Below are 15,233 nucleotides of genomic sequence, written 5' to 3'. Positions count from 1 at the left end.
CCGTTGGACTGTAGCCTGCCAGGCTCCTCTGTCCATGGGATTTTTCAGGCAAGAATACCAGAGTGAGTTGCCATTTCCTCCTCCAGTGGATCTTCCCGACCCAGCGATCGAACCCACATCTCCTGTGTCTCCTGCATCGCAGGCAGATTCTTTACCCACTGAGCCATCAGGAGAAGGAAAAGAATACCCACTCCAGTATTCTGGCCTAGAGAATTCCATGGACTATATATAGTCCATGGGGTCGCTGTGAGTCGGACACAATTGAGCAACTTTGACTTTCATGGTGAAACCCTTCTGTACACAAAAACCTGTTTCAGTTCTCTGTGGCTGTATAACAATCCCCCTGCCCCAAAGTTAGCATCCTCAAACAATAAACTTCTTCTGTGTCATGGTCCTGTGGGGTCCAGAGTCCAGGTGTGGCCTGGCTGGGTCTTTGACCTTGGGGTCTTCCACAGGCTGCAGTGAGGGTGTTGGGTCTGGCTGCAGTAGTCTCATGGCTGGTCTGGGGCAGAATTCCTTTCCAGCACCGCTCAGAGGGCTGTTTGCCAAGATTTAGTTCCTCACAAGCTATCAGATCAGTGGCCTCTATTCTTTGCTGGCTGTTGGACAGAGGCCCCCTTGGCTCCCTGACCCATGGGCAGCTACATCGTGGTGGCCAGTTTCCTTCCAAGTGAGGGAGAAAGAGACCTCATTTGACCCCGCTCAATCCTAGGTCTGTGAGATTCATCCCGGCAAGATTCTCCAGGCAAGAATACTGGAGTGGGTTGCCATTTCCTTCTCCAGGGGAGCTTTCCAACCCAGGAGTTGAACCCAGGTCTCCTGCAATGCGGGCAGATGCTTTACCAACAGCTATGCAGAAAGCCCACCCAGGGATCAAACCTGGTTCTTCTGCATTGGAAGTACAGTCTTAACCACTGGACCACCAGGGAAATCTCTTACTACTAATTTAAGATTGAGTTTTCTCAGCTCCAATAAATATGTTACCTTTTGTACATCTGCTTCCCCAGTTTCAAAATGTTTTTGACATCTCTGCATTCGTTTGGCTTTTGGGTATCATTTCTGTCACTGTAGTGGAGTTTCAGGATGGAGTGACAATAATGATAGTGTTCAGCCATGATCGTTAACTAAAAACCCTTCTCTAGCCTTTTGTGATCCGTTTTTCTTCCCCCTTATTTCATCTTTTGTCCTCCCTCCCTTTTCTCCTCTTTCCTTCCTTCCAACAGAAATAGTAACTGATGTTTAAACAGTCTTTCATAGGGATGTCTCCATATCATAAATCTTTTTGTAAACAGTTTACAAAATGCCTTGTAAACATCATCTTCAATAGCTGACATTATCCCGTTCTGTACTTAAATCCACCCCAGCTGTTGGATCTTGAAATCATTTCCAGCTTATGTTCTTATAATAAACTCAAGCTTAATAACCATAAATGCACAGTTGAAAATTATGTTTTTTTTTAAATTGTTGATAGGGTCTGGGGCTTCTCATAGGAATGTGTTCCAGAATGATGATACAGAAACTGGAGAAGTTAAAAATAGCAGCAGCACAGCTGACATCTGGGCGATATGAAGAGATCAGTCTTGAAATATTGAAGTATTCCTAAGGAGGGGGCATCTTAAAGCCTTGGAGCCAATGGATTTGCATCTAGGCCATTAGCTCAGGGAGCCATTTCATTTATAAGTTTGAGGTAGAGCTTTCCTGTTAGAAAGGTAGGTGCCAGAAAGATGAAGCTATAGTAGAGGTAATGAGAGCTGGGTGATGATTCAAGAGCTCTCACTAGATACTATATATATATATATATATATATATATTTATCTGACACACACACACACACATATATATATACACACACATACACACTGTAGGCTATATATACATCATCCAAACATTTCTCATCTGCCACCTTGGTGATGCATTATAGCAACTCCAGGTGCAGGCACTGTTATTTCCAGAGTAAAGAAGAGAAGATGAATGGAATAATGCTATCTGCAGCAAGCATGGGTGGACCTAGCGATTATACTAAGTGAAGTAATGAAGCCAGCCAAAGACAATTATCATATGATAACGGCTTATACATGGAATCTAAAAAAAAAAATGATGCAAATGAACTTATTTACAAAACAGAAACAGATGCAGAGACATTAGAAAAGAAATGTATGGTTACCAAAGGGGAAGGTTGAGGGGGAGGGATAAATTAGGAGTTTGTGGTTAACATATACATTTTACTATATAGAGAATAGATAACCTACAAGGACCTACTGTATAGTACAGGGAATTCTACTCAGTATTTTATAATAACCTATAAGGAGAAAGAATCTGAAAAGGAATATATTGGGTTGGCCAAAAAGCTCGTTCAGTTTTTTCCTTTCGTATATAACTAAATCACTTTCGGCTATGGTTTTTTCAGTAGTTGTATATGAATGTGAGAGTTGGACTATAAAGAAAGTTGAGCGCAGAAGAATTGATGTTTTTGAACTGTGGTGTTGGAGAAGATTCTTGAGCCTCCCTTGGATAGCAAGGAGATCCAACCAGTCCATCCTAAAGGAGATCAGTCCTGGGTGTTCATTGGAAGGACTGATGTTGAAGCTGAAACTCCAGTACTTTGGCCACCTGATGCGAAGAGCTGACTCATTGGAAAAGACCCTGATGCTGGGAAAGATTGGGGATAGGAGGAGAAGGGGACGACAGACGATGAGATGGTTGGATGGCATCACTATCTCAATGGACATGTGTTTGAGTAAACTCCGTGAGTTGGAGATGGACCGGGAGGCTTGGCATGCTGCGGTTCATGGAGTCGCAAAGAGTCAGACACGACTGAGCAACTGAACTATAACGGAATTGAAAATCACTTTCTGTTCAGTTCAGTCGCACAGTCGTGTCTGACTCTTTGCAACCCCATGGACTGTAGCAGGCCTGGCTTCCCTGTCCATCTCCAACTCCCGGAGCTTGCTCAAACTTATGTCCATCAGGTTGGTGGTGCCATCCAACCATCTCATCCTCTGTCGTCCCCTTCTCCTCCTGCCTTCAATCTTTCCCAGCACCAGCGTCTTCTAAGGAGTCAGTTCTTCCCATCAGGTGGCCAAAGTATTGGAGTTTCAGCTTCAGCATTAATTCTTCCAATAAATCCCTTTACTGTACACCTAAAGCTAACACAACCTTGTAGATCACCTATACTTCAATTTTTAACAAAAGGAAAGAAAGGAGACTGAGTCTCACAAGAGTGTGGCCAGTGTGCCCAAAGTCACACACATGCTCAGGTCTGGAACTGGGTGCCCAGTTGCCGGCTCTTTGGTTTCCACATCCCCGCGTCCATGTCACACCCGCACACCACCTGCTTCCTTCTCTCTTGTTGTGCAGCAGAGACTTGGAAGTTGGGAGAGTGGGGCGTGGACTTTGAGGTTCATTTCTTACAACCTTGCTTCCTCTCACTGGTCCCATTGGGCTGAATAGAGCCCCTGTGGATGGGGATATTGCAAAGGGGGAAGGTGGGCCCCGGGAGTGAGGGGGGGGCAAAGAAGCTGTGGGTGTCCCCAGACGTTAGACCCCACACGGTCCAGTCCTCCTCCTGGGCTCAGCTGTCCCATCTGTCTGATGGGGTTGGAGGACTGGCCTTGCCTGGCTCTGGCATTCTGCCATCACTGACTCGTTCGTTCTTGTCTTATAGGAACAGAAGCGGATCTTAGAGATGGGCATCACGGGTCCTGAGGGCCATGCTCTGAGCAGACCTGAAGAGGTAAAGGAGCCTCTGCTGGGTGTGACTCTGACATAGCTGAGAGCTTACCCCGATGCTGTTCCAGCTGGAACAGCTGGCTAGAGCCCCCACCCCCATCCCATTCCCCATATGAGCATCTCAGCACGTGTGGTCTTCTCCAGGGTCTGCCCTGGGGCTCAGGAGCTCTGGGGGCTGCAGATTCATCAGAAGAACTGAGAAAGGCTCTACCTCTCCCAGGACCCAGGAACTTCCCACCAAGGCCTCATGGACACTTCAGAATCATAACTGAGGACTTAGGGTATTTGATGACAGGAAAGTGGAGCCCCATGTCCCAGGCAGAACGAGTTCCAAATCACTGCCTCTGCACAGGCCTCCTGTCCGCTATACTTTAAGACTTGACAGATTCCCCCAGGAGTGAGTGATAGGGTGCACGTGTGTGTGTGTATAGCAGGGACATTAGGAAGGCAAGCAGATTGAACATTGGACAGAATGGGCGCCCAGCATTTTCTGATGTCTCATCAGGTCATTAGCAGTCTTCCCTGATCTCCGCTCTGGGCTGGTCCAGAACATGGGACATGACACATGAATACACAGACACTTACCCCAGGGATTCCTGAACTGGTCCAATGCTCCAGACGTGAGGTCCATGCCCATGAGCTGGGTTCCCCGTCCCTGGTGAGACCAGGACAGACGGGAGACAGTGTTTATAAACCTTTATAGCATGTTATGTTGCCACCACCTCTAGGCATGTGAGCAGCATGAAGACTCCTCTGGGTGTGGCTCCTGTCCCGGCACGTGGCCGTGGCTTGGGCTCCCTGCCAGCCAAGAGCAGCACAGCCATGTGTGGGTCTCCACCCGATTAGAAATTAAAAACAAGACAATAAAAACATCACTAGTTCTTTTATCTTAGAAGTACTGGTCTAGCAGGTACAGAGACCAAACCTCATAGCACGTAGTTTCACATGGTTGTTGAACAAATGAAGGAAGGAATGCATGGGGACACCTGTGTTCCCTGATGTCAGGAATTTTCTAAGTAACCACCTCCAGGCATGTGAGTTGGACCAGAAAGAAGGCTGAACACTGAAGAATCGATGCTTTTGAACGGTGGTGCTGGAGAAGACTCTTGAGAGTCCCTGGGACAGCAAGGAGATCCAACCAGTCCATCCTAAAGGAAATCAACCCTGAATATTCACTGGAAGGACTAATGCTAAAGCTCCAATATTTTGGCCACCTGATGTGAAGAGCTGACCTGTTGGAAAAGATCCTAAAGCTTGGAAAGATTGAAGTCAGGAGGAGAGGAGGGCGACAGAGGGTGAGGTGGTTGGATGGCATCCCTGACTCAATGGACATGAGTTTGAGCAAGCTCCGGGAGATGGTGAAGGACGGGGAAGCCTGGTGTGCTGTGGTCCATGGGATCACAAAGAGTCAAACATGACTGAGTTAACAACAGCAACCAAGCATGTGAGCAGCGTGGGAACCTTCTGATGGCCTGTTCCGCTTAGGTGATCTTCTGACAACATTCAGAGCACTGCCAAGCATGCAGATACCATAATTCTGCCTTCCAGCCCTCTAGCTGAATACATTGACTTTTTTTCCCCCTTTTTGAAAATCTACAGTGTCTTCCTCCCTTGATGCGATAGATTTCCCTCTGACCACACTTCATGAAGGAGAATCGAGGAAGGCTGATCAGGAAGGGCCCTGGGTACTGAGGGTGGGTGGTGCCCCCCACCCCTCCCCTCCTGACCTGTGTGTTCGCTGTGTCCGCAGCTGGAGGCCGAGGCCGTGTTCCGGGCCATCACCATCGCAGGCCGGATCAACTGCCCTGTGTACATCACCAAGGTGATGAGTAAGAGCGCAGCGGACATCATCACCCTGGCCAGGAAGAAAGGTATGCAGCCCAGCACCAGGGATCTCTGCTGGGTGTGAGGAAGGGGCGTGTCCAACAGGTTCAAGTTCACCGGTAGAGCTCTTGCCCAGGATAGAGACCTTCTGCCAGCTGTGCCCAGGCTGAGCTCCATAGAACAGGTTGAAAAGGGAGCTGGATGGTGGGCAGACGTCAGATGTGTGGTTGGTTTTAGGTTTGATTCCTGATGTGCCAAGGGCCCCAGGTAAGTGGTGTTCTGAGCCTCATTTTCCCCCATTTGTAGCTAAGGTGATTATCCTCCTGTGTGGGTCACATGAGACTATGTATTTTATAGGTCTGTGAAGAGTTCCAAGTTCTCTCCAGGGTTTCACATCAAGGCAGTGATGGAGCTGGGGCTGCATCAGCTCCTGGGTCTTCCCTGCCTTCTTTTTGCTCCTCTCTCTGGGCCCTTCATCCTGGGTCCCCCGTCCAGGGCCTCTTGATGGGCACGTGCACCCAGGCTCCACCGTGGGGCCCACACAGAGCCTCAGCTGTAGGTTGGGAAGGAGGAAGATTTGTTCCAGAAGCCAGAGGGTCTGGGCGACAGCCCCGTGCTGGACATCAGGGGAGTGAGGCAGGAAGTCCGCCTCCAGCTCTACGACTTGGACACACTACTTACTGTCTCTGACCGGCTCAATGGCCCTTCCCCAGGAGACTCAGAGAAGACGTCCAAGTGCATTGTCCAGGCCTTATGATTGAGGCCCACAGCCCCCAACAACCAGCAGGTCGAGAGTGAGGAAGGTGGCTCAGAGGAGCCTTCCTTAACAAAATCAGGGCGAGAGAGATGGAGAGAGAATGGCAGATGGACAGAGGAGAGAGAGAATGATGGTAGCACATGTCACACGGAGACAGTGGCTGGACTCTTTGATCCTTGTGGACATTCACCAAGGACGTTTGCCACCCAGACAAGGTCCACCCCATCCACGCGCTGGGAGTCGTATGAGGTTGATGGGGAGCTGGGGGTCAGAGGTTGTGGCCAGGTGAAAATCAGCAAGAACAGCACAGTCCTGACAGCATCCACCCCCCTCGGTGCCCAGAGGGCTCCCCCTTCTTACAGGAACCCTTCATAGAAAGCGCAAGTGGCTCTGGTCTTAAAAATCTTTAATAATATATGTTACTGGGTTGACCAAAAAAGTCAGAGTTTTTTCCATGAGATTTGACAGAAAAATCAAAATGAACTTGTTGGTCAACCTGATGTTTCAGGTTGTCCAAATGTATTCCAATATGTCCAATTCTAATATGTCCAAAGTATTCACTCCACATGTAGTCAAGATAAAAGTACTAACAGGATATTTGGCATTATTTTTTCTGTACTATCTTTAAAGTCTAGTGTGTATGTCACCCTTTCAGCATGTCTCATCTTGGACCAACCCCAACTCCAAACGCCTGAAAGCCACAATGCGGCTCGTGGTTTTCAAATGGAACAGAGCAGCTTTTTTAAAAATTATTTGTGTGGCTGTGTGAGGTCCCAGCTGCATCGTACAAGATCTTCTGTTGTGCATGATCTCATTAGTTGCAGCTCGGCTGTCCCTCTGCAGGTGGGATCTTAGTTCCCCAACCAGGGGTTGAACTCGCATCCCTTGCATTGGAAGGCTGATTCTTAACCACTGGGCCACCAGGGAGGTCCTGAGACAGCAGTTTTGAATCCCAAATACCTGGTTTTAGTATTTTAGGGGCAAACTGATGAGTGGAGGTGTTGATAGCGCACTAGGCCAGCTCAGCTTGCTGAGGACCAACTTCGGGTTAAAAGATGAGGAAACTATGGCTCAGAGCGGTAACAGGAACTTAGAAGCAGAAGTAAGCACTCCAGGTGGCTACGCCCGCGGGTCCTGGAGCTGCCGAGAAATAAGGTGACCACCAGCCGTGCATGGCTATTTCAGTTTAAATGAAGCAAAATTAAATACAGTGTTTGAGTTGGCTCTTTAGTTGCTTCCCTGGTGGCTCAGTGGTAAAGAATTTGCCTGCGAACAGTGGAGATTCAAGAGATGGCGGGTTCGATCCCTGGGTCAGGAAGATCCCCTGGAGAAGGGAATGACATCCTGCTTCCAGTCATGTTGCCAGGAAAATCCCACGGGGGACTCAAAAGTGTCAGACACCACTGAGCGACTCAACAACAGTGGCATTAGCCCTGCTTCTCATGCTCCAGGGCCACGTGTGGCTGGTGGCTCCTGCCCCGGACAGCTTGGCACAGGATAGTCCCACCACTGCTGTTGGGTGGCACCATCCCAGAGCCAGGCTGCTGCAGACCAAAGCCTCACTCCCACTCGCCAGCAGTGTGGCCCCGGGCAGATGCCACAGAGCCGTGGGCCCAGGTCCCCTTGGCACTTCCTCAGCTGCAGGAATTATTAAGCCAGACTTTGCCCGTGGGTTTTGTTCTGGCAGAAACACCTCTGGCCCCTCCCTGGAAACTGAGTGCTCAGCAAGGAGCCCCCCAGCAGTGGCTTGGTGTCTGCACACCCCGGCCCCCTTGTTCCGCAGGGTGGGACGGCCCTGAGGCTCCTGGATCCCCCAGGGCACTGAGCTGTGGGTGCCCATGGCCATGACTGGGTGCTCACTCACCCATCCTCGGCGTCTCTCTCAGCCTATGTCACGTCCTCCGTGCCCGCCGAGTTCCAGGTGATTCCTGGAATCACCTTCAGATAAAACGCTTGAGCTTTATTTTTCACTTGAAGATCTGCTCCTGGCAGAACCCATGGAAGACAACACATCAGGCATCTGTACTTCGATTGACCATCTTAAATGGAGATAATGATTAGATCCCAGTGCTGAAAGCATTGGCGGTCCACAGGGTCACTGAGTGGGACAGCGGGTGCTGAATGCCTGGTGCCCGGGGGCTGGGGCTCTGGGGTGTATGTGGTGAAGCCTGGTGGAGAGGACGGGTGTGATTCATCCCCAGTCTCATTAGCCGGCCTCTGAGATTCTATTTTCCTGCATCCACATCTCCCACGAGAGACCATCCACTGTCAACCATGCGTGTCTGTTTGCCTCCCCAGGCCCCCTCGTTTTTGGTGAACCCATCGCTGCCAGTCTGGGGACGGACGGCACCCATTACTGGAGCAAGAACTGGGCCAAGGCGGCGGCCTTCGTGACCTCCCCTCCCCTGAGCCCGGACCCCACCACGCCTGACTACTTGACCTCCCTGCTGGCCTGGTGAGAGCCCTGCGGTGGCAGGTGTCCTGGGGCTGGGCAGGTGGGCGGGGTCTTGGGTCTGGGCATGTGGGCGGTGTCGCAGAGCTGAGCAGGTGGGCGGGGTCGTGGGGGCTTGGCAGGTGGGCGGGGTCTTGGGTCTGGGCATGTGGAGTGGGGTCGCAGAGCTGAGCAGGTGGGCGGGGTCTCGGGGGCTTGACAGGTGGGCGGGGTCTCGGGGCTGGGCATGTGGGTGGGGTCGCAGAGCTGTGCAGGTGGGCGGGGTCGTGAGGGCTTGGCAGGTGGGCGGGGTCGCAGAGCTGAGCAGGTGGGCGGGGTCTCGGGGCTTGGCAGGTGGGCGGGGCCTTTGGGCAGGTTGAAGGGCTGAAGCTCGCAGCTGCCTCAGGTGCACTTGTGAGCGGACCTTGGGCTGGACACCCCGGGAGACCTCAGAACAAAGCTCCTCGTAGTTTACAGCAAGCCTTGGGGTCTTTGGGGCGTCTCTGGTGTCTCAAATGGTAAAGAACCTGCCTGCAATGCAGGAGATTCAACTCAATCCCTGGATCAGGAAGATCCCCTGGCGAAGGGAAGGGCAACCCACTCCAGCATTCTTGCTTGGAGAATCCCATGGACAGAGGAGCTTGGCGGGCTACAGTCCATGGGGTCACAAAGAGTCGGATACAACTGAGCATCTTAACACTTTCAGGCCGTTTAATCAGTAAACTCTTCTATTCAAGTTTATAGGTCACCTGCCATTCAGTCAGCAATATTTAAGCACCTTCTGTGTACCTGGCACTGGGTGCATTGGGAAGCACCCAGAATTAGGAATGTGAGACCAGGATCCCAGCCCTGTCTCATCCCCTGATGGGCTGTGCCAGCCTGGTCGTGTCACCTAACCTGTACTGTCTCTGCCTCAGTTGGCTCATCAGCAGGGTGGAGAGAACACAGTACCTACTGCAGAGCTGGGTGTGAGGTAGTGTAGGCAAAAGGCCTGGAATTCAGGGTTTGCAGCAGCCAGTGCATTCCAATCTGCTTCCTGCACATAGTAGGAACACAGCTCCTTCAGTCCCTTCTCTGCTGTCCACCAGTGTGAGGGAAGAGTACTTGAGGCCACAGGAGAAGGCTAAGTGGTGAGGGGTGCAAGCTGCTCTGGAAGTGGAGATGCAAGCTTGGAAGGCTTCCTGGAGGAAGTGACATCAGGCCTGGAGCTAGGAGATGCATAAGAGTTTGCCTTATGGGTGAGGATAAGGAGCTTCTAAGCAGAAGGAGTCTTAAAAGGGTGAGGCTGTGTACCCAGCATTCAAATTCCTTTTCCCCAAAAAGGATGCAGTGGCCCATGATTTACACATCCAATCGCTTATTCAGAGTCTGCAGCCTGAAGTCTGCAACAAACTCCTGATCTTCCCCCAGGGAGCTGCTGCTCCCCAGATCTTGCCCATCTCAGGAAAAGGCAGGACATGGACCAGAGGTCCTAGAATCTGGCCACTTCCTCCTCCTTGGCTGCAGCCATCCTGGCTCAAGGACCATCGTCTCTCACCTCCCAAGTGGCCTCTTTTATTTCCATGTGGCCTCTTCTATACCCTCATCGCATCATAGCCTGTTCTCACTAGATGCTGAGAAATTTTAAAACCTCAATCAGACGAAGCCATCCCTTGGCCAGGAGACCTCCAGGGTTCTCTCCTCTTGAAGTAAAACCCAAGGTCCCATGATGTGCCTCAGGGCTGAACCTAATCTGACCCTCACTCCTCACTAACACTGCCTACCCTCCCTGGCCCTCCTCTCCCCTCGACTCCCCCGGTCCAGCCCACTGGTCTCAAGCTAAATGTACCCCAGGCAGGATGGTGCCACAGGGCCTTTGCATTCACTCTACCCCTGCCTAGCAGTCTTATCCTACTCATCTTCTGATATGCTCTTTGCTGGAAGATTTCTTCTCAGAGAGTTCGAATCATCTTCTGAGAAATGGCAACCCCAGTGCTACCCCATACACCCTGATACTCATTCTCCTGATAGACTGTATGTTCCTGACTTCTCCACCCTGCACCGGAACGTCAACAAATGAACACAGACATTTGTCTCTTTCTGCTTGTAGGTGCATCCCCATTGCCTAAGACTATGCCAGACACAGGACCACACACCTTTGTTGAATAAATGAGTGAATATCACATTTGAATATACTTTTTTATGTCTAGATGATTGCTTACGTGCCTGGAGCTCTGAACTAGAGGCTGGCCTCTGCCCTCATTGAAAATCACAAAATAACGCTCCATTTATCACATTGATTTAGATGCCAGTTTGGGGCTCATCACATAGTCCCAAAGTATTTTCTCTCCAACGCCTGAGGGACGAAAGAGCAAACCCAGTGAGCTTGTGTCACTTTATTACAATCAACAAATCAACAAATAGCATTTTGTCCCTCGGGCGCAGCGCAAAAACGCCAGCCTTACAGAAGGATGACCCGTGTCAGCACTTTGTGTTTTCCCATGTGACCTGGCAGGGATATGAGGCCAGGGGCGTGACCTTCCTTCCAGCACAAACATCCCTGACTCCATGAGAGTCACAGGCATGTGCTGGAGGCTAGGTGTTTGACTCACTTATTTATATATTCATTCATTCATTGGCTGCACTCAGGTTTTTTTTTTTTTTTCCATTTTTATAACCTTGAGATAAAATTCACATAACATAAAATTCACTGAGCACTCAAAGAGAAGAGGTTGATGGAGGAAGGAGAGAGAAGCAAGAGAGTTAGCATCTTTGACACCTACTGAGTGCCAGGCGAGTAGCTCACTGGCTCCTCAGAGTGACCCTGGATGGAAGGCTGTATTCTCTTCTCCGTTTTATGCATGTGGAAAAGAGGAGTGACTTATCTGACCAGGAGGTGGCAGGTCCGGGATTTAAAAGCAGACCTGTTGGATTTGTAAAGTCAAAGGGTTGTTCAGAGGTCTCGTGAGATGCAGAGTGGAAGGAGAGTCACCTGTTCATCTTTAGTAGCTTCTGTTCTCAGCAAGTTTCTGCACGGATACTGCATCTTGGGGGCACTGTGAACTCTCTCTCCGAGGGGTGAAAACATACCCACTAAGAAGGAAATGATGCCATTTGCAGCAACACTGATGGTCCTAGAGATTATCATACCGAGTGAAGTAAGACAGAGAAAAGCGAACGTCATATGATACTGAAAGGAGAAACAGACGTAGGATAGATGTTTTCACGATGTAGGAAACAAACATGGCTTCCAAAGGGAAAAGGGAGGGATAAATTGGGAGATTGGGATCGACATACAGACACTAGTATATATAAAATAGATAATGATAAGGACCTACTGCATAGCTCAGGGAAGCCAACTCAATACTCTGTAATGACCTGTGTGGGAAAAGAACCTTAAAAAGTCTATATGTGTATGTATATCTGACTCACTTTGCTATACAGCAGAAACTCAACATTGTACATCAACTATACTCTGAAACATTTTAAAAAGGAAAAGAACAGACCAGCACCCCAGGACCTGTTTTAGGGCAGGAGGAAAAGGCTGACCTGGGGGGCCTTACCCAGAGCCCACGCTCACACAGAACCTACTCCTGACGCCCAGGTCTCTTTCCCGTCTTCAACCAGACACCAAAGGCCAGTGGGCCTTGTGGTCACCCAGTAAAGCCTGTTGTTCAGTCGCTCAGTCATGTCTGACTCTCTGGGACCCCATGGACTTCCCTGTCCTTCACTATCTCCCAGAGTTTGTGCAAACTCATGTCCATCAAGTTGGTGATGCCATCCAACCATCGCATCCTCTGTCACCCCCTTCTCCTCCTGCCTTCAGTCTTTCCCAGCATCAGGGTCTTTTCCAGTGAGTCAGCTCTTCACATCAGGTGGCCCAAGTATTGGAGCTTCAGCTTCAGCATCAGTCCTTCCAGTGTATATTCAGGGTTGATTTCCTTTAGGGTTGGCTCGTTTGATCTCCTTGCAGTCCAGAGGACTCTCAGGAGTCTTCTCCAGCACCACAGTTTGAAAGCACCGATTCTTTGGCACTCAGCCTTCTTCATGGTCTCTCACATCCGTACATGATTACTGGAAAGACCATAGCTTTGACTATATGAACCTTTGTTGGCAGAATAAAGCCCATAATGTGCCCCGAATCTCATCAGGGTTTGAGTTTCACAGCCTTCTTGGGTGTTTAAGTCAAAGCCTGATCCTCAGCGTGAACTCCCGTCTGAACCCCACCCTGCTTTGCCTTTGCCAGCGGAGACCTGCAGGTCACGGGCAGTGGCCACTGTCCCTACAGCACTGCGCAGAAGGCGGTGGGCAAGGACAACTTCACTCTGATCCCTGAGGGCGTCAACGGGATAGAGGAGCGCATGACCGTGGTCTGGGACAAGGCGGTGGTAAGGCGGCGGCGTCTCCCCCTGGGATGTTCTAGAAACACCCTCCTGGTCCTCCTGGCCCATCGAAGCAGTGTGTTAGGCCCTTCTCGTTCCTAAATTTCCTTTCTTGCTTCAAGGGAGAAGCAGAATGTACCAGGATGGCACATGGAAAACAGGTGGACCCTTAGGAAAGCTTGAGGAAACTTCCCTGGTGGTCCAGTGGTTGGGACTCCAAGCTTCCAGTGCAGGGGGCACGGGTTCAATCCCTGGTCAGGAAACTAAGATCCCACATGCCTCGAGATGTGGCAAAAAAAAAAAAAAATTTCTTTTTAACTAAAAAAACTGTTTTAATTAAAAAAAAAAGGAAACCAATGCGAGCCCTGTAGCATCCTCTGCGTGTGCAGATAAGACAGCGGCTGTCTTTTAGTCTTTAAGGATGAAGATATTTTGTTTTGTTTTGAGCCACATTTTAGTCCATGTAAAGATAACTTTGTAAAGTGTGTGTGCGTTCGAGGTTAGGGTTGAGAGCAGGGTACGGAGACTTCCTGTTCTGCAAGAAATCCCTGGGTCACACCTCGATCACTCGCTTGAAACAGTAGATTTTTATTTTCGATTAAACTTGGGCCCAGTGAAACTGATCAGATGTCAGGATGGCCATCGGGAAAATATTAACACACCTCGGAGTGGTTAATTACATCTCCTCTGCTCTGATGAAGCCAGGCCCCTGGCACTCTTTCAGGGTGGCCTGGTTTCAGCGGGCAGAGGAGAAGAAGATTCCGGAGTCCTTGCAAGGACTCGCATGGGCTGCTTTAGATCTGTGCTGACTGCCCCTTCTGATCCTGCTGTGAGCCGCTCTTCTCATCAGCGGATCTCTGCTTCAGGCTACTGGCAAGATGGATGAGAACCAGTTTGTCGCTGTTACCAGCACCAACGCAGCCAAGATCTTTAACCTGTACCCCAGAAAAGGGCGGATTGCCGTGGGCTCGGACGCGGACGTGGTCATCTGGGACCCAGACAAGGTGAAGACCATAACTGCCAAGAGTCACAAGTCGGTAAGTCCTGGTTTATCCATGACGCTCCTGCCGTCTTGCTCTGTGGTCATTTTAGGAGCCTCTGGTTAAAAATGATTCATGAATTTTCTAATTAGAGTGTGATCTGATATCTGGTATGACTCTGTCATTCCGATTTCTCCTCTGGTTGGAGAGATTGGGAGAAGGGTTTGAAGCAGGCTCAGCTGAACTGTTATAGCATCTCTCTCTCTCTCTGCTCTCTCTCCCCCTCGTCTGTTTCTCCCTCCGTCTCCGGGGTTCCTGGCAGCATTCTCAGCTGACTCTGCTGTTAATACTATGTGGGCGATATAACCTGAGCCTCATAGAATTCCCCAAGTGAGGAATGCCACTGTGGCAGTTAACTGTCCTTCCACTAAGAAGACAACAGATCATACCGGGCTGAGTGAGTGCACAGTTGGCTAGTTTTGACTGGAGTTAATGATTTGCTTCTTGTACCGCTTTTTGGCATTTACAATCCACATTATGCTTCAACAAAATTATAAATTACTGCCTAGTGGGATCACTTCAGTCTGCCTCAGGACACGTTAGATGAGCAAATGTTGAAACTGAAAACAGATCATCTGCCTGGGTCCTGGGAGGCAGTGGCCACGAAGAGTCTAAGGCATAGTGTTAGCATCTACTTATAGAAAACCAATCTGATTATTTCCCTGAAGCCTTGAGTCCACACCTAAAAACCATCACAAACACTAAGGCTAATTCCAAATCAATATAAAGAATCTATACCTTTACTATGAGATAATGAAAGAGCACTTGGAACAACAGAATGGGGATCAAATTCCTATTTTAAAAACAGTCAAAACTGAAGAGTTCCATAAATGCAACTTCTTCTATGCTAAAGATTCAGTAGAATAATATAAATTAATCTATAAAGCTGAAGTCATCTTCTCATAAAATGTAATGGAGTTGTTTTTTAAGTAGAAAAACAGGATTCCTGGATGGAAAATGTGAGAATAGCCAAAACATTTCTGAAAAAAATGAACCAGTGCTAATCAGTCCAGTTATTATAAAGCTACAATCATCAGGATAGTTCGGTATTAGAGGATGAGAAAAGGGAGCCATGCCATAGACTGACCACA

At 49.5% G+C, this 15,233-nt stretch overlaps 1 protein-coding gene across 1 annotated transcript in view; it reads left to right on the top strand.

Moving 5' to 3' along the window:
* CRMP1 (collapsin response mediator protein 1) overlaps positions 1–15,233 on the top strand; it is a 61,890-nt gene that overhangs the window by 40,308 nt on the left and 6,349 nt on the right. The window contains exons 7-11 of the mRNA XM_065914404.1: positions 3,665–3,733; positions 5,480–5,600; positions 8,609–8,765; positions 12,967–13,108; positions 13,969–14,139. Of these exons, the coding sequence (XP_065770476.1) occupies positions 3,665–3,733; positions 5,480–5,600; positions 8,609–8,765; positions 12,967–13,108; positions 13,969–14,139 (660 nt within the window). The remainder of the gene's footprint in view (positions 1–3,664; positions 3,734–5,479; positions 5,601–8,608; positions 8,766–12,966; positions 13,109–13,968; positions 14,140–15,233) is intronic.

Source organism: Muntiacus reevesi, chromosome 22 (genome assembly GCF_963930625.1).
Source record: "Muntiacus reevesi chromosome 22, mMunRee1.1, whole genome shotgun sequence".
Lineage (NCBI taxonomy): Eukaryota > Metazoa > Chordata > Mammalia > Artiodactyla > Cervidae > Muntiacus > Muntiacus reevesi.
The sequence above is the reverse complement of the archived record's forward strand: the minus strand, read 5'-3'. Positions and strand labels throughout refer to the sequence as shown.